At 39.6% G+C, this 19,286-nt stretch overlaps 1 protein-coding gene across 1 annotated transcript; it reads right to left on the bottom strand.

Moving 5' to 3' along the window:
* Positions 1-9,336: 9,336 nt before the first annotated feature.
* Positions 9,337-18,942, bottom strand: hdr (hematopoietic death receptor). Its single transcript, XM_042422383.1, has 10 exons — positions 18,759-18,942; positions 16,471-16,624; positions 16,136-16,264; positions 15,896-16,007; positions 15,630-15,721; positions 15,115-15,207; positions 13,039-13,079; positions 12,625-12,870; positions 11,511-11,547; positions 9,337-11,341 (listed from the first exon to the last, which is right to left on the bottom strand). Exons 1-10 carry the CDS (start codon positions 18,774-18,776, stop codon positions 11,022-11,024), a joined length of 1,242 nt encoding a protein of 413 aa, XP_042278317.1. The 5' UTR covers positions 18,777-18,942; the 3' UTR covers positions 9,337-11,021.
* Positions 18,943-19,286: the final 344 nt, after the last annotated feature.

The raw sequence follows: 19,286 nt of genomic DNA, 5'->3' as shown, positions 1-19,286 counted from the left end.
CTCAAATTTGTTTAGCAAAATGCTCCATGTAATAAATAATTAAGTTCTTAAAACTAGATTTTACTGTAACTCAGGGCCCCTCAACAAGAAGGGCCCTCAAGATTATGTAAAAATGCAACATGTAACATTAAGGCCCCCCATTATTTCAGTTAGTATTATGTTGTAGTAGTTGTGCATCATGTACTACCAAACAAATTTGCAATCAATCACAAATCTAATTGCCACCTGGAGCCTTCTGGCCCCCTGAAGGGCCAGTTGCCTGCTTCACACAGCTGGTCATCCAACTTTGAACTAAGGTCATGTCGATGTACAGAATTATTCACCATAATATTTTACAGAATATAACTGTTAATATTCACTTGGTGTATTTTAGAGGTTGATAATTACACTTTAGTGTGATTATTGGGAATATGAAAAACAGTATGGCACTTCTATTAAAACTTCTATTAAAACTTACCACTCCCAAATGGACCATTTATTCATTTTTAAAGGAATTATATTGTAAGTCGTGCATAAAAAATGTATTTGAAAAAATCTAATAACTAGGCTCATGGGCATCTTTCTGCTTGAGTAATATTAGAGATACACTTTAAAGTTTTTTAGTATCATTAGTTCTGCTCATGAAAAACATTCCAGCCAAAAGAAGTTTTCAGTCTTTGCATTTATCACCTCACAGAATATCATGGGACCACTTTGCATGCAGGGTAGATTCTGTTGTTTGCTGTTCAAGAGTGGACATTCACTAGTGTTCACACTACTTCACAGTCATACAAAATAATGCACACACACACCGTCGTCCCAGGTCTGTGCTGCACATATGCTTGTCTCAAATTGCTCTGTTGTCAGCTGTGTGTCATTTTACTCAGCAACTGCAGATGCAGCAGATGGTGTAAGCTTTCTTCAGCTTGCATTAGCTGAAGACAAAGTCCTGAGTAAGGGAAGTAAAGATGATGTATATTTTCCAAAAAAATAACCGGATTTCACTGCAAAGAAGTGTTTGAAACACAGATGCTTCACTGCTTTTATCAACCACAGTCTAGTTTCAACCACAAATACATAACCAGGTTGAATCATTCATTGTTTGTCGGGGATACTTACATTATTAAAAGCTTTCTCTGAATCATATGTCCTCTGCATTTGCTTGTGGCGAGGACTTCATCTGATGGAAGATACATCAGTAAATCTCCCCAACAGAGGGCATGAGCCCCTGTCCTCCAGCGCTGTTCTCTAAAACAGACAAGAATCAAGCTGTCAGTGGGTGCATGTCCCTGCCCTGTGTTATCAAAGTCTCTCAGATTCTCTGACAGACTCCTTAAAGTGATGTTTTCAGATGCTTCTCCCAGTCCGCCCTCAGTGTGAGCGGCCTCAGAGTGTTGAGGATGAGGATGCTTGGGTAGAGAGGGCAGAGTTGGCTGTGTGACACAGTGAGACAGCTCCAGGCTTTTGTTGAGGGACGTCTGAGTTTATGTGCTATATTTCCTTTGCTCCTTCTTGGACTTTGTGTCAAGAAGGACATGGTGGCTTCTCCCTTGGTGGTTTATGAAGCCAGAACTCGATTTGAGGTGATGTCAAGTCTTTGGACAGCTTTTCTAACAGCTCATAGAAGTTTTGAAAATCCAAAAAAACTAATAAAAAAAAAAGTGATGAAAATACTTTTAAACCTTACATATGTTTTGGATCAAATTAGACATATTCTGATATTTGAAATCAGGAAAAAGACCCTCAGTGACAGTCTTTCACCCTGGAATTTGATGACTTTTCCTAAAGTAACCCAAAATACGTAACAATTGAAACAATTTTAGATTTTCATACAGAAGCTGTTTTGGGTCAAATGACCTGCAGGCTATTTATTGAGAAGAATTTTAGGTTGTTATCAAGAATAATCTTTTTTTTCATGGAGACATGGGGGCAGAATTCAAGGAGGACCATGACACTGTCACTAGAACCCAGGCAGGCGGCTCTAGACCTTTGGGCTTTCAAGTAACAACAACAATGAAAGAGTAAAACTATGTATAGGCATCATCATAGAGAAAGATACAGAGATACTCAACAAAACCCAACAGCAAAACAAGCACAGTTAGCTGCAAGCTGGGAAATACATATGCATATGCATCTGTCATGTGTGCAAATAAAACTTATAGTGTGTGTGTATGTTATGTAGCATCTAGTGCTGCCAGCAGGTCCAAATTTTAGCTTTTGTTTTTGGAAAATATCTCAACAACCATTCATTAGCATGCGATGGTGTCCATGGTAAACATTAACAATGCAGCATGTTAGCATTGCCATTGTGAGCATGTTAGTACAGAGATGTTAGCATTTAGCTGAAAGCTGTTACAGCCTCTAGCATGCCGCTAGCATGGCTGTAGATTTCATAAACAAGTGGTGTAAAACCTGAAGGATACATTTTCCCTGCTCTCTAATTAAAGGATAGGTTCACAATTTTTCAAGTGTGTCTTAAAACAGCAGTCAGGTGTCCATATGAACAGTGAAAGAGGTTTTTCTCATTGTATCTCATTCCTCCTGTTCATACTGACTATTAAAAGATCCCCTTCAAATGTGTTTTCAATGGAAGTGATGGAGACCAAAATCCTCAGTGTGTCCACACAGTCATTTTATCTGAAGCTTCTATTCAGCTTCAGCAGTCTGAGTTAGTCATATCAAGTGGATATCTGACACATTTACAGTCTTTTTAGCATCAAATTCCCTCTTTGTGTTTCCTCAGACAGTGTTTCCCTGTTGAGCTGCAGGTGGAAGTATAGTAACAAAAAGAGGGACTTTGGCACTAAAAAGACTGTAACGTTGAAAGATATCTACTTGATTTGACTCATTTGGATGCTGAAGCTTCATATTAGCTTCAGATAAACATTTTAGCACAGAAGGAGGACTGTGGATTTTGTCCTCCATCACTTCCATTGTAAGGTCATTATGAAGGGATCTTCTAATGGTCAGTATGAACAGGAGGAATGATTACAGCAAGAAACACATGTTTCACTGTTTATTTGGTCTCCTGACTGTTGTTTAAGACTGACTTGAACAATTGTGAGCTCGTCCTTTAAGGGTTAATTAGCTATTTATTAATGACAAATAGGGTATTTATTTGCAGGTATGTAGACCACCTATGAGAGGATGCTTGGGCTTGGTCAAAAATGAGCCGCTCCATAGGCTATTGTGAAGAGACTGAAAGTGAACAGTATGTAAATGGAAACTGTCTTTAAGTTTTAATTCCTATATACATGAATGTTTAGTGCAGAGCTATTGCAAATAGGTGAATTCTGAAATTCTTCCATTTCCTGTTATGACTGAGCTTAGACGTGATGACTCATACTGAGATCTCTTTTTGTAATTTACATATGCAGTATGCACGCCAGCAGACCGATGGTAAGACTGTGCAGCGGGTCGGGTCGGGTCAGGTCACCGTCGTCACAGACTAAGTGCAGGAAACACGATCCCCACTGCGAATCCCACTGAAACTGACATTTGGGTTATTATGCAAAGGGATAAGTGGAATGAACGATTCTGTCCTGCAGCAAATGAAGAGTCAAGACTCAAATCTGTGATGTCATACTGATCTACAGCATGGAGCCTCTCTGTTGGCAGTGAATAGAAGGCTGACTTTGTGAATAAGAAATTACCCCCCGTATACTGAGAAAGTCATCCTGAATTCTGTCACAGTGACCTTTTCTACCTTTTACAATTTATTCTCCGCAGAGTTTTACATCAGTATCGCAAATTCAGATTAAGGGACAGGGCAAATCTCTAATTTCCAGCAAAGTAGGTGGTATATTTTATACTCTCCCCTGTAGCTTCATATTTCAGAGTTACATTTCACTTCTGCTGTCCTTTGAGTCCTATAGCTCTGCTAATGCTGCAGAGGGCCAAAAGAGTAAGATTGAATGCCTTTTTATTCCCTTCTCGACTCTGATTAACAGAGCTCTCGGTATGAAGATTGACAAACTGTTTTATCTTCTTCTTACTTGGCCTGAATGGAGTGATCATCATTGAAATCAGGCCCTATTCACTCGGAATTGCACATAAGAAGTACCCAGCATCCTTCGGAACAGTATTTACATGGATGTGAGGGGAATTGTGTAAGATAGGTTTTGGAGGAAATCTAATTTATTATTCTTGCATGAACATAGGTACAACGGTTAATTGAATGCTGCTGTATTATAGAAGCTGTGTTGTGGCAGTGGGAAACGAGGTCAAAGTGTTTCTTCAAAGGAAACCAATAGTAATATCACCACTGGATGTCAATGTGATCCCAGAGGCCTTTTGGTTCCCGATCACACCCACTAGAGGTTTTGGGTCTCTGCCTTCTGATCCATGAAGTCATTGGCAGCTGTAGAGAGCCAACGGAGCTGTTATCACAGAATGGGGATGAATTCTCTGGAGTGGCAGCTGGGCTTCTTGGGATCTTACCAATAATCACAGGAAACTGCAGTCAACTTGGTAAAATAGGGGGAAAAGATGCAAAAGAAGTGAAAAGGGTGCAGGCTGATACACAGAGTCAACGTCAGATTCATACTGAAATCAGATTTTAAAGCTGTTTCAGTTGATTTTTTCTTGGGCAGAGCATAACAACCTGTGAACATAACATATCATATTATCACCTTATATGTTGATATGGTGAAAGTTGCTTATTGCTAGTAACAAATCCAGCAGACACAGTGCAACGTTACCATTCATTTCAAGTTGTGTTTCTATCCACCTGATGAATTTTAAGTTCAATATTCACTCTGCTTTTAGTTCTGTTTCAGTCTCCTCCAACTCCTAAGAAAAATATCTTTTATGTGCTGACAGCACTAGAATGTTTGACATTAGACAAAAACAGCCTGTATGTAATATACTAACCTGTATGTGCTGTTTTTTTTCATACACCTCCAGGGACATGTTAAAAGGACAGCCTAAAATCTTATAGCCTATTGGGAACATCACTGATTGGTAGATACAGTTATACAATGTACAATGCATTATATTGAAAATTCCTCCTAATATTATGTCCACCCCATTAACTGGCCCCTTAATCACATTGGACTTATGGTTTAATTTCAAAGGACATTAAATCACTTTTAGAAGGCCAGTAAAACCTCCTTTGGGTCTTGTAGTGTATTCACTGGAACACACGGGTCCAAAAGGGAAGAAAATTAGTGAACCAGTGTCATCAAAACCTCTACTCACTGCTGCAATGTTACTGCAAAGCATGCAATTCAGCATTCCAGTGTTAAAAACTACAACTTTACACCAAATTATATTATAAATCTTTACCACATAAGCTGAAGCAAACAGTACAATTTGTATGAGTTAAAATGTGCAAAAATGTTGTCAGTTTTTATGAATGTGTCTCTTTGGGGTTGTATATAAAGAGCAACACGGATCATCTTGACTTCATGGTTGTTTTATTTCAAATATACAGTTCTGAAAGAACATATTACAAAATATATACTATAGATACTTAAAAGTTGGATACACAGCGGCGTCCAAAAGTCTGAGACCGTGTGTGAGAGTTAGTCAGGGATCCTTCTAAGAAATGGAATAAAACCAGCTAATACATCATGGCAGACAGGCTGGAAAGAAAGCTGCTAACGTTAGCTAGCCCGACTCACTCAAAACTCCACAGTTCTTAAAAACTTCATAAAAACTCAGATTTTAATCTTTGATTGTTAAGCTGTCACATGTCAGTCAAACTGTCAGCAATATTAAACCTCAACATTTTAGCAGGTCCTCTGGTCCACCCACCAGACTGATGTGCACCATTGACTGTGCTGATAAAATTAAAATGTGATTAAATAGGTTGCTCCATTTATTGGACTCTTTGTCTCTGGGCGTATATCACAGCAGAGGTCACTAGTAGAGGTCAGTGTTTGGTGTTAGAGCTGACTTTACCAATGAGGGAAGCTGATAGAGAGACACAGAAATGACATTTGTGTTATTCAGTTGCTTTTGCACATAATATTTTACACCACCATATTGCAGGCTCAGAAAGTAGTTATCCAGAGTGTAGAAGATTAAACTTTTGTTCTGTGTTGTTACAAGCAGTGATGACGACTTGATTATCAGGTTTTCAAATGGAGTGTTGTATAAAATGCAGTGATGAGGGTGTTTTTAGCCATGCTAGCGGCGTGGCATGCTAGCAGCGTGGCTTTGAGTCGTTCTGCCACCTCCAGAGTGAATATCTACAAATATTTGATTGCCACAATGAAACCTGGTGCAGACTTTCATGGTTCACAGATGTTGTAATCTAATAACTTTGCTGACTTTTCATTTCATGCCAACATTATGTTGACATTCTTGGTTTGGAGTGAAATGTCTGGACATGTCTTGCCATTAACTTTGGTGCAGATATTCATGTTCCCCACAGGAGGAATTTTAATCAGTTCACAACCAAATACCTGGAAAACTAATGATATTCCTGTAGGCATCAGAATTACTTTGTATTTAGTGCTTATTTGCGTTACAGCAAATATTAGCATGCAGACTAAAATGGTAACCTCTGAAACATTACCAAGATAAACTTGTCAGCATACCAGTGTTGGGTCTCACAGGCTGACCACGTTTCAACAAGAAACAAAGGGAGTCCTTAAGAAACTCAAGTTCCCAGAGTCCTTATTATGTTAATTATTAATCAGAGTTCCAAATTGATATCTTAGTGAATTTTATGAGACTGAATCAATAGATTGGCTATTTTTCCCCTGACTCCAGGGTGGTGCCCCCTTATTATTGATTCTCATTAATCATTTCAATTGATTTTAATAATTAATAATTATCTTTAATCCCCCATAGAACTGTGGCTATAGATGTTAAGTTTAGGCTTGCAGAGGAGCTTGTATGCTTGAGAATCTCAATGACTCTTTGTGCGGACCAACATGTCAAGCAAATTGTTTCAATTCCTGTTGGAAGGCTGGTCCCAAACGGAGACAAAAACAAATGCACAACATACAAGCACAAGAGAAACAGACACTGGAGCGTCTCCTAGCAACCTCTGTGCACATTCACCTGCAGCACATGCAGCCCGCAGAGGCATAATTCCAACTTAAGTGCAGGAATTTTGTTGAGCAACTTGGAATCATCATCATCCGCAGCTGCACTACATTCCAGTACCATGAGTCACACTGCAGTGGTTTTGAACCAATGTCAAGTAAAGGTATAAAGAATCTACTGTATGTTTTGAAATTGCATTTGGCTTTAATAGCATCTGTTTGAAATTTGAATGAAATGTTTGAAGAGTGCGATTTCTTAGATGTGGTTTGCTGGATGGTTTCCTTCTTGCTGTGTTTCAATTTTGATTTCGCAACCGCACAGTGTGAACAGAACTTGTAGAGTTGTGTGTTCTCCTTCACTGTGGTGATGGACTTTTTTTACTTTTCCCCTCCAGAAACGACAGAAAGACTGAATAATAATTTTGCGTCTGATGTGGTTTTTCCACAACCACAAAGTTCAACCACCTAGTTAAAAATTCTTAAAACTGCATCTCCTCCTTATCCCTTATTGTTCACTTCTCAGTGTTTGTGCTCTGTAGGCTTCAAGTGTCCACATCACACTTGTGTGAGTTGTGTGCTGGACCAACTGGCTTCCAGCTGTGATGTCGCAGGTAAACCATTGAAACTCAGATTTCAGGTGAGCACAGAGAAACTTTCCTCCTCCAGCAGCTGACTGTGAAAACAAACTCTGTACGTACATCATTCTGCACAGTGACGCTTAAACATCCAAGTAAAGGCAAAAGAAAAACACATTTTTGAGTGGAGGGGAACTTTAAGAAGTCATGCAGGGGAACTGTTTCAAACTTGCATTACCTACCATCCAATAACATTCATACTGGATGATGGTATGCACCGTATATCAATAGATTTTCTTTTGATACAGATTGACTTTCTACTTTATGTCACAGGCAGAGCTCTTACACAGCGCAGACTGATTTCAATTTTCAAAGTAAAACATGTTTGTATTTCAAGTGTACGGCCACTGAGCAGCCGAGCTGTCACATATTTAATAGATACGTTCCTTCAAATCACCTTTCCTGAGTGGTAATTTGGCTGGTACACTAGACGGCCGCGACAGAATGTTTAATATTGTTCTCAGCGAGCGTTCGTTTGATGCATGAGAGTCAGAAAGCTGATTTATTACAGCAGAGGTATCATTTAACCGAATGTTTTCTGTGACACCTCTATCAAATGCTCAGGCTCTGAGTCTACACACCGTAGGGCTAGTATCTGAACCGACAGACACGGTAATCCCATCAGCATTTCATAATCATGGTAATATAAGAAAAAGACACTTGTCATAAAAGTGAATGAACAGCCAGTGCAGCGTTCTGCTCAACCTGCTGAATGAGGAATGAAGGAAACTGCAGGAATGATTGGCACATGAGAGGAAATGACTCATTAATGTGTGTATATAAGAACCTATGTGTCAGTTCAACTACAACTACAGGAGCAATGAGAGATAAGAGACGTACGCTGTGTGAAACATTAAGATAAAATGACGTTAATGACCCCTCACAACACCTCTGGGATGAACTCAAACTCTCCAGAAAGAAGCATCCACCCATCAAGCTTAGTGAGCAACTAGAAGCGCTGATGTCTTTGAGCTCAGCAGGACGCTACATGTCCCCGGCTGAGTCACTGACACAACATGTAGCAGCTGCTGTCAGGGCCAAAGATGCACAGTACTTTTGTTCTGAGCACTGCCTGCGTTGCTCTGTAGTGATCTTATAGCCTACTGTACTACAGTCCTGCTGGTAAAGGGCACTGTGGTCACCGTGAGGCAAGTTGAGACTCACAGTGAAACTACAGCAATGAAAAACATGTCCTGTAAATGACATCATATCACATATAATTACCAGCAGATGATCATCTTCACAGGGTCGAGAGTGAACTCAACTTGTAAGTCTTTGTATTTGTACTCCTGTTTTGATTTATCACATTTGATTCCTGTTTGTCAGTTATATACCTGCTACCAAAAAGGTCACATTTTTTTGGTTTCATCATTACTCATCTTGCAAATTACCGTTATATTCTCAGTGGAAGTGAAGGCCGCTGATTTACAGGGTAACCACATGAGTAACCACATAAAATACATTGACAATAACTTTGATGTTATCCTGGTAGTGCAGCGCGTAGTGTAGTTCTTCTCCTACTTTGCACAGTTGCACTGAAGTGAGCACTACAAATGTTGTAGACCAACATCTGAAACAGCTGACAACATGGTGCAGCCCGTTATAAACACATTAAACACATTATAAAAGCTCCCGTCAGCGCCCAGCACCATCACTTCCCCACATTTCTGGATATTTCCTGACGTACCATGTGTGAGTAACTCAACAAAAAAAGGAAAGCAAAATAAGACAAAGGAGGAAATTTATTAATGTTCTTCTTTGACACATTCAAGTTCATTGAAATTTGCCATTTATCAGACAATCTTCACATTTCATGTTCCAGGACACTTTAGCTTTTAATCACACTTTGAAGATCATCTCCAGGTATGATTCAGGATATAAAAATATCTGCTTTGAATAATTTGTGTTTTTCAACTAAAAAGTCCAATTTAACTGACTGAAAACTCAAAATGACATCTTCCTATTCCCAAATATACAAATATTAAACAACTGGACACAAGATGAAAAGTCGGTTCTTCCTTCAGCAAATGAATGAAAACAGCCTTCTAGTGAAGCTCAAACATCTTAGTGAAGGAACAATAAGAAAACATATTTGTGAGTGGATTTAAAAATCCTTGAATAACTTATTAACGAATTAGTTCTGCTCTGCAGGTTCAAATAATTAAGAGGGAAAAAAAGAAAGACAGTGACAGATATACAACACAGAAAACTGTCAACAGAACATGAGAGCAGGTTCGACGTAACATGACAGTGAATCTATCTATGAGGCAGACAGACACTGACAGCCAAACACATCTGTATCTGACATAACCATCACGAGACGGAGGAGAGAGAGGACATGAATACACTCTTCCCCTCTGTCCAAGTTCAAATGGAATCTGATGAAATGTAACGCTGAAATGCATTAAACTGTATCTATTTTGTTTTTGTAAACCTCCAAAATGTTACTATGATCATGATTATGACAGAAGTGTAACAATGACCAGAAGCAAAACACAGACAGGAGACAAGAACAAATGATTCCATGTTGATCAGGTGCTTTGAGGTGCGAGCTCACCTGGAACATGCCCAAAACACTCTGAGAAGTTTACAATACAGTCAGGCAGAGAGCATGATGTATTTAAATACATTCACTTCCTGTACCTTTGAATTATCCCATTGACCTCTTGACATTTAGTTTCACATGTTGTGTTGCTCAGTCAGTGCAAGCATGAAGACATTCATTCCTGATGACAGAGTTTAAATAAATAAAACCAAGCACATCGTCTGATGAACATCACAGTTATTATGTGAAACAATCAGTCTGTCTCGAGCTCATTTAGGTGAATATAACATAGTCTCTGTCAACTACACAAGACAATGAATACTCTTTGTTTTTAATATTTCCCTCTCAACACTAAAAATAGAGCTGCAGGAAAATACATTTCTTTCAGTCAGATAACAGGATAAAAATTCAAGTTATCATTTTGCTGCGTGTCGTCTAGCTGCATGTAATGAAGCCAGATTTAACACAGCAGGATGCTGCATCTCCCCATCAGAGCTGCACAGTGCAGCAACATGCACTGATACAGCGGTGATACAGCGGTTTTTTTTTTTTTTTTCTGGGCTCGGTAGATTAACTACTCACGCCACAGCATCACTATGACTGGCAGGTTTGCTCAATGACACTCCAAGCAGTACTGGATGGCGTGTAAGCTTTCTGACACCATAAGTGATATTCATGAGACCAACATAGATCATGTGGCCTCTTTTACAAAAACTTGTTTTATTCCTCCAGCAGAACAGATTTACTATTATGCTAAAAGGCCACTATGAGCGGCAGCTTTGTCCGTTCTTACAGCAACTATTATTAGACGGTGCGTAAGCATTCTGAAACAAGTACCTGACAACATAAGTGGTATTCATGTGACTACACAATTCCTGAAAATGGTTCACAAAATTCATTCTCACATCTGTAATGACCATAATCAATAGCCTTCTGCTTGATATTCTCGGCTGTTCGCCTTTGATTGAAAACAAGCAAAGCTTTCAGCAGGTCATTCAAGCTGGCATCTCTGCCCATTTTTTCCACCCAAATATTCAGCACTTCATGCATCCTGTCTTCGAAGGAAAGGTGCTCTTTGCTTTTGATCACATTATCGACAATCCCGAGGTGACGGAAGAATCTCTTGTGGTAGTCGACGTCTAATTCTTCAAAATATTCAAAACATCTCCGCAGAGACTCTTCGCCTGCAAAACAAAGATAAAGACATTCATTCAAGCATCCTGACCTCACTCGAGAGTGTGTGTACCATCATGAAAAACTGAAGCTTTATCTACTGTTGTTTTTAACAAGAGGCTGTCACACTGATGCACGTGTGTCTACATGAGAGAAGGAATGAAAATGAAAATACTTTACCGTTCACAGGAACCAGCTCAGGAAACTGCTCATCATCCTAAATGACAAAAAGAGAGAAACAATCATTAATATCCAGAGGAGAAGTGTAACCCCTGGTGAGTACAACACACCTCTAATTCAATTACTTGGCATGTCCACAACCCACATGCTCCCCGCTGATCAGCCAGTCGCTCCAGGAAGATTTCTCAAAATGCAAAGATGTATTTCAGAAAAATGTGAGCAAAAGATAACAAGCAACATTCTCTATTGATGTTAATCTTTAACACCTGCAACAGTGAACATGTGACTCATTGACTTTGTTTCCCAACAACACAGTTACAGGAGCCTGCAAAACACAGATGTTTCACAATCTAGATTCTTTCATCTAATGTCCAGTGAGTAACACAACTCAGTGGGAGATTTCAGACTGTACAGACTGTGACGTCGCTGGTACAGTTCATCTTCAGTGAGTCACTGGCTTTGGTCAATAACTACAAACACTGATTTTGTGCAACAGGGCCGTGAAAAATTTTACTTTAGAAAGATGATATCACAACAGGTTTGAGTTAGACAGAAGCAGAGTTTAGTGTAGCGTGTGAATGATATCGCAGCTTTGTTGAACATAGATTCATTCACTTTGTCACATAAAGGTCCAAAGTGGGAAACTGGAGGAAGGTGACGGTCAGACCAGCGTAACCAGAGAGCAAAGGGTGTCTGCAGTTAACACAGCGAAGCATGCAGCAGAAGCATGCAGCAGAAGCCTGCAGCAGAAGCATGCAGCAGAAGCATGCAGCAGAAGCCTGCAGCAGAAGCATGCAGCAGAAGCCTGCAGCAGAAGCATGCAGCAGAAGCATGCAGCAGAAGCCTGCAGCAGAAGCATGCAGCAGAAGCCTGCAGCAGAAGCATGCAGCAGAAGCCTGCAGCAGAAGCATGCAGCAGAAGCATGCAGCAGAAGCATGCAGCAGAAGCATGCAGCAGAAGCCTGCAGCAGAAGCATGCAGCAGAAGCCTGCAGCAGAAGCATGCAGCAGAAGCATGCAGCAGAAGCATGCAGCAGAAGCAGAAGACAGAGAAGGAAAGAAGCATGGATGGAAGCGAGGAAGGAGGTGCGGGTGGAGATGAGCTGTTGCTCTCACCCTCTCGTTGGACTTCCAGGGGACCATGGGGCTGGCGCGGGGGGGTGATGCGGGGAAGGCAGAGGAGTGCTGGATGGTTATACTCTGCTGGGAGTTACTGGCAGAGCTGCTGAGGCTTTCAAACAACTCTTTACGCTCATCCTCAATAGAGGCTGAGGATTTGGATCTCACCGGTTGCCGGGGTGAGAGCAGATTGGGGAAGCTAAGCCTGCGGGTCTGTCCGTTCCTCCTCTCCTCAGAGTAATGCTGAAGACATTTTAAAAACACCTTTATTTTCACAATCTACATCAGGTATAGGCTGCTGTATTCATCCATAACATGTGAGGAAACTGGAATCAGCTTATTCTACTGCTCTGCACTTGTTTTAATTCATCTTACTGTAATACTAAAAATACTACAAGTAACGCGACTCACCTCTCCAGCTTTCAGCCCGTCAGGTCGGTTACTCTGAGAGTCTGAAGACAGGATATGAAGAGAGGATTACGCAACTTTAGAGAGTCCACAAGCAGCTATTTGACAGCACTCAAGTGTAACTTGAATTTACTTGAATGTGTAAATCCACACTGAATAACCAATAAAAGAGAAAACTGCTGCTGCACTGCTCTCTCTGGCCACAGAGTTCCAACAGCTGACCCACACGGTGCCAGTCTGTGCTGGATTGGGTGGAGTTTACCGACAGCACGGCTGAATCCAAACGGAAAGTTATTTTAACATGCTTTCCAAGGTTTGAACAGAATAATTATTACATACACGTGTACAGACATAGTTGAGTATGTAGGCCTGTAAGTGTTCACACATCATCTGCTGTGTGATCAACGTCACACCTGCCGTCTGCAGTCCAGTTCAGCAGGTTTCTCCAGCTGTACTGTGATATAAAAACATGCAGCATGTTGGCAAAGCTGTGTGGAGCGCAGCCTATTTATATCAAAGACAAAACTGTTCATCAGTTTTCATCCTGAACCATTAACATGTTTCCTATACACACCCTGTGACAGTCTTGCTGGTCTAATCACACATTCAGAAAGGGAAAGTCCCACCTGTCCATGGTTGTTTATTAGCTAAACCACGCTAGTCCTGTTAGCCAGTGTTTTGTAGCTGGTGTGTGTGCTTCTATCACTGAAGTGAAGCCTGTTGTAATGTTCCTCAACATGTGCATCGTTTTTAAAACTTAAGAGCTGAAACAACTAGTCGATTAATCAGCTGGTTGATTAAGTCTGTTTAAAATTGATTGTAATTTAAGTTAATTAATTAATTAATAAAAATGAATTTAAGAAAATATGCCAACTATTCCTTTGTTCCAGATTCTCAATAGTGACAATTTGCTGCTTTTCTTAGTTTAGTGTGATATGAATGTGATGGTTTGTAGGTGTTGGAGTGTCGTTGTACTGCTCGCTGTTCCCTCTAACTAACAGAGGTGAGTGACGTTTCCTGCCTGATGTAAATCCACTTTTATTTTACCTTCAGTTTCGTTTTACAGAGAACCAAACAAGATATTTATCATCTCTGACTAGCTTTAAAGTGACTACAACCAACTCTCATTTTAGAAGCAAGTGAAAGAAAGATGTTACTTATTTTTAATACTATTTTTCTTTTTTAAACAGCTGTTTGCAGGATACATAGTGATGAGTTCATATCTGTGGCTGTAAGATTAATAGTTGTAATATGACGATGGTGAGGCAAAGTATTTAAGTGATAAAGATGATATCACTATAGAGAACATAACATTTTATTTATCAGATTCATTCCTTTGTTCTTGCTACACCACCACTCACTCTCTTCATTCACTCTCTAGCTCACTCGACCACTGCTGCTCTCTCTCTGTTGCTCGCTCGTCTTTTTTAAAATGAGTAATAAGCCGACAGCAAGTCGAACTTTAATTTTAACGTTATGAAATGATTCTAGCAACGTCTTTGTTCTCCCTCATGCTACAAGGATACATGTAATGTGAACACAGACTCTTCTGGTCATTTAGAATAATTCTACAGAAACAGCCGATTTTCTCACTGATGATCTTGTTTGCTTATGTGGGTCATATAGAAGCAACATGAGACTGTTTCATTACCAGTTCATATTTACAGGAAGTGTTTGATTGTCTCCTGAGATTTACAGATGTACAGTTAGCCCAGTGTCTTTAGACTCTGCACTTGACAAGAATATCATTTGATTTAAAGGCCTCAAGATGACAGAAATACATTTCTTCATCTCCATGCTGCACCACGTTTTAGTTGTCAGAAATGAAAATGTGTGGTGTTTTATTGTGTGTTATAATTTCCTGACTGCACCTGTTGATGTTGGTTCAACAGTGTATCTGTTGATTGTGCCTGTGAGCAGAAGTTCAACTACAGCAACTGTTCTTAAAAGATACATGAATCTTAAAATGATGATTTTTAACCTAAAATGTTGAAAGGGAACAGCAGTTTCCCCTCATTCTTCAAGATGTGGATTTTAAATATATATATGTTTATGTGTGTGAAAAAAAACTTCACTCACCTGTTGGTCTGCGTCTCTTCCGATACCAAAATATTGCCACAATTAAGCAACAAAAAGCAACCAATAGGAACGTCCCGATCAATGCAGCATTTACTGATTGAAACAAAGAAACAATTGACAAGAATTAGCACCATATCACGGTAACTTCATATATCAGAATATGGTCATAATATGACCATTTGAACAAATATACAGTCTTACAGCTATGGAGCATGTTTACTATAAATTTCCTTTCTTTTGTTGCAGATTTGAATCATGTGGGTGTAAATGAGATGAATCAATTACACAACATCACTCTGAAGTTACAAATATCACAATATGTGACATAATAACTTTATATATACAGTTATAAAAATGCACAAAATGCTTTTCAGTAGCTAGCACAGAGCAGAACATATATGTTTAATTTGTTTATTGGTAATCATGTTTACAAAAACAATGATAAGAACAGATCCATATACTGTCATCATTAAGTTTTGTCTCTCTACTTTTCTTCCACTGATTGTGTACCGTACCTGAGGTAGAGGCAGACGGGGACTGGATCTTCTTGCACTCTGTGTTGGTGGTAGTGGTGCAGTTCCTCACTATCACTTCATCTTTTTTACATCTAGAGTGGAGGCAGATGAAAAGATGAATTGAAAGCATGAGGACTTAAAACGAGTGAAGTTTTCTTCTGAACAAACATCCAACTGAGAAACAGTTTTGATAAAAGCTTTATTCTCCCATCACTCACTTGAATGAAGCAAGCGTCAGGTGTGATCTCTGGTTTTCCTACACTCACCGTGAACACGTCTTGCACACCTCACACGCTTGGTCGGGGGCACAGAATCTCCCCGCTTTGCACTGACATTCAGTGTCCTGGGTGGAAGTACACGGCCTTACAACCTCCTGATCTGAGAAAGAAACATGAAAAAGACTCTGTTAAGTCAGAGTTTCTGCTCCGAGCACTTTGAAATGGTTGAATATCGACTTTTCTCCCAGTCCTTCCAGTTGATAGTGAAAAGCCATCAAGCAGAATTACCTGGGCGACACAGCGTGCACTTGAAACACCGCTCCAGTCCGCTGGAGTGCTCAATGTATGTCCCAAAGACGCATTCCTCACACTCCCCCATCTCCCCCGCTCTGGTGCACGGCGATTTCACATATTTACCTGAGAAAAAAAACCAAAATGTCTTTATGCACCGACTTAACTGAGCCTTCAACATTCACCTGAACCTGTAACGTCACCTATCAATAACCAATAATCACAGTGAAGCTCAATATGTTTCATATCTGTGTTGATGGATTTCTGATTCGCGCTGGTGACAGAACTTCAGTCTCTGAAGACTGACTCCAGTGTGGCTGCATGTGGCTCACCAGCTGGACAGTTTTTACAGCAGATGTTGTTGGACGGGTGCTCTACGTTGTCTCTGCAGGTTACATCTCGCCGTCTCCTGCTGCCTCCCAACTCGACACCAGACGGCGGAAACGCCCATGTGGGTGTGAAGAGCAAGAACGATACAACCAAAACCTTGGAAAAAAAAAAGAAATGACAGCAGTTGAGACGATAAAATCTAATTATTTAGTAATAGTTTGCTGACTTTTTTGTGGTAGAACCAGTTTTAATGATCATTTGTAGAGCTGAAATCATTAATTGATTAGTGGATTATCGGAAAATTCATTGAAAACTATTTTGATCAGAGCTGAAAGGAAAAATCGATTCATCCACAGAAAATTAATCAGGAACCATTTTAATAATCGGTGAAGAATTTTAGTAACTTTTTAAGCAAAAACGGCAAAAACGAACTGTTCCAACTGTAAAACTAGTAACTACTAACCCTAACCCTATCTGCTGATTGACTCAGACATTAATAAAATATTTGACATTTTACAGGCTAATCAAATGATAAATCGACTAAATGATAATAAAAATAATCATTAGCTGCAGCTTTTCTCTGTTACGTATATTTGGCTTCTGGATGTTGGACATTTTTCACCATTTTACAACATTTTATAGATTAAACAATCAATTAACTGAGAAAGTTATCAGAAGATTCATCAATAATGAAAATAATTATTAGTTGCAGCTCTAACAATTTATTTTTGTTTCCTTTTTGCTTTTTTTCAACATAAATAAATTATTTCCTCATAATTTGATTTAGTTAGTTGAGAAATGAGAAAGGCGACCAACACTATTTAAAATGATTATTTTTTACACATTATTATTCATGTAACAGGATGAATTTCCCTCCGACTGTCTTTCAATCATTTGATAGTTTAGCTCTTTGACGACAGTCAAAATTCCCCCTCACAGGAAATGACTTGTTTACATAGGAATACTTATCTAAAGGCTCCAATACTCCAAACATTCAAGAAAAATATGAGTCAACTTTTATGGGGAAATGATTAAGATGATGCAACACTTCATAAGACTGTGTCGACCAATAGAAGGCAGCTGAGATCAGGTGGATGAGACTGGAGAATGAGATCAGTACAGACATGCCTCAAACTTCCTCCACAGAGCAGCCTGATGGAGGAGACGTCCAGGACAACACTACCATGATGTGAGGAAGACTTTTTAAACATACAACAGACTTTAAATGGAAAGAAGAGCTACAGACTCATTCATATATACTGTATTTAAATACAGTCAGTACCTGGCCAGGTTGGATGACGGAATACCCAAATAAGGTTCGAGCAGATTTCATTTCCTGAGTTTATCCACCTCCTGCCCTACCTTCACAAGATCACATGCACAGGCATTTCCCTACAAGCGCGTGTGCATCATGCACACGCACGCACGCGCACGCACTCACACGAACACACAACTCACAAGCATTCCACTTCCTGTGCCTTCATCGTTACAATACAAAGTTATTAAACTGTTTAATAATAAATCTCGTGTGCTCAGTTTCTCACAAGTCACACATGAAAAACACTCAATGACGCATTAAAACAGAAGAAACTTCATCATACATAAAGACAGATTATAGTTCTTTAAGAGTCATGTTTCAAATCGGCAACAAAAATTAAAAAGATGAACTTCGATAAAATTCCAACTTTCCAAAGTGTTTGCGTCGCTTCCGCTGACCGATAATCAATGAACGGAAAAGTGATTGACAAGCTGTAAAAGCTGAAATATTCAGTCAATGAAGCAGTTTAGCAGAACATCTCTGAGCCGAATTCAAGAGAGATTAGTAATAGTTCATAAAGTATTTCCCTGGAGTTTAATGTACATGTGCTAACCTGTAAGAGCACCTTTAATTAACACATGTTTAATCGGAGGTTCCCGGTAACACAGCAGGAAGACACACGGTGTGAAGGCTGGATGACTACAAGGTTATTTTTCCTTTAATGTTCAACCACAGAAACAGTTTCACTGACTGTGACTTTTTGAAGCCCACGAGGAATTTCACACCTGAGCTGAGTGTGAGAGAAAGACTTTAACAAGTCAACGTGACATTCAGCGAGGAAACAAAGCAGTAAAGTCCAAACAGCCAATCATCCATATTCTGCTTTAAACTAGTTTAGAGAGGACACAGCGACTGACTGACAGATAACTATCTTCACAGCGACACATAACTATTTTAATAATGTAATTAGTTACCACCAACAGTGTGAGAGTGAAAGCAGCCGTTTAAAGAGAAATAAAAACAGACACTTACTTCATTAAAGATGATCATGTTTCAGTAAAGGTGTAAAGTTTCCACTCTTCATTCGGTTCATTCCAAAACTTATCCGGCTGAATGTTTTGACGAGCTTCTCCGTAGTCTAGTCCCAAAGTTAACCACAGGTGTGACGACGGCGCCTCGCGGGGATGACGTCGTATATCGGCTGGGCGGAGTCTAACTAGCAGCCAATCCGAGAGCCGCTTTATCACCAATCCCACAAGCACCGGATCACCCAATACTACACACTAATGATGGAAGGATTCAGCTCTGAGTGGAAGTTATAATAGAAGTATGTGGGATTACTACAGGACACTTTGAATATGAAAATCAACAAAATGTACTGAAACACACTTTGAATATGAAAATCAACAAAATGTACTGAAAGACGGCTACAGGAAGTACTTGTCATGCAGAAAAATGACCCTTGTAAGTCATATACTCAGCATTTCACACAGTTTTAAAGGACCACTTCACAAGTATTCAAGTGTGTCTTAAACCAACAGTCAGGAGCCCAAATGAACA

This window comes from Thunnus maccoyii, chromosome 9, assembly GCF_910596095.1.
Source record: "Thunnus maccoyii chromosome 9, fThuMac1.1, whole genome shotgun sequence".
Taxonomy (NCBI): Eukaryota; Metazoa; Chordata; class Actinopteri; order Scombriformes; family Scombridae; genus Thunnus; species Thunnus maccoyii.
The sequence above is the reverse complement of the archived record's forward strand: the minus strand, read 5'-3'. Positions and strand labels throughout refer to the sequence as shown.

Coding starts and splice junctions, on each gene's coding strand:
- hdr (XM_042422383.1), bottom strand. Junction 13,080..15,114: donor GAAGAGACGCAGACCAACAG/GTGAGTGAAGTT, acceptor TCCTGTCTTCAG/ACTCTCAGAGTAACCGACCT. Junction 11,342..11,510: donor TGAGCTGGTTCCTGTGAACG/GTAAAGTATTTT, acceptor TTTGTTTTGCAG/GCGAAGAGTCTCTGCGGAGA.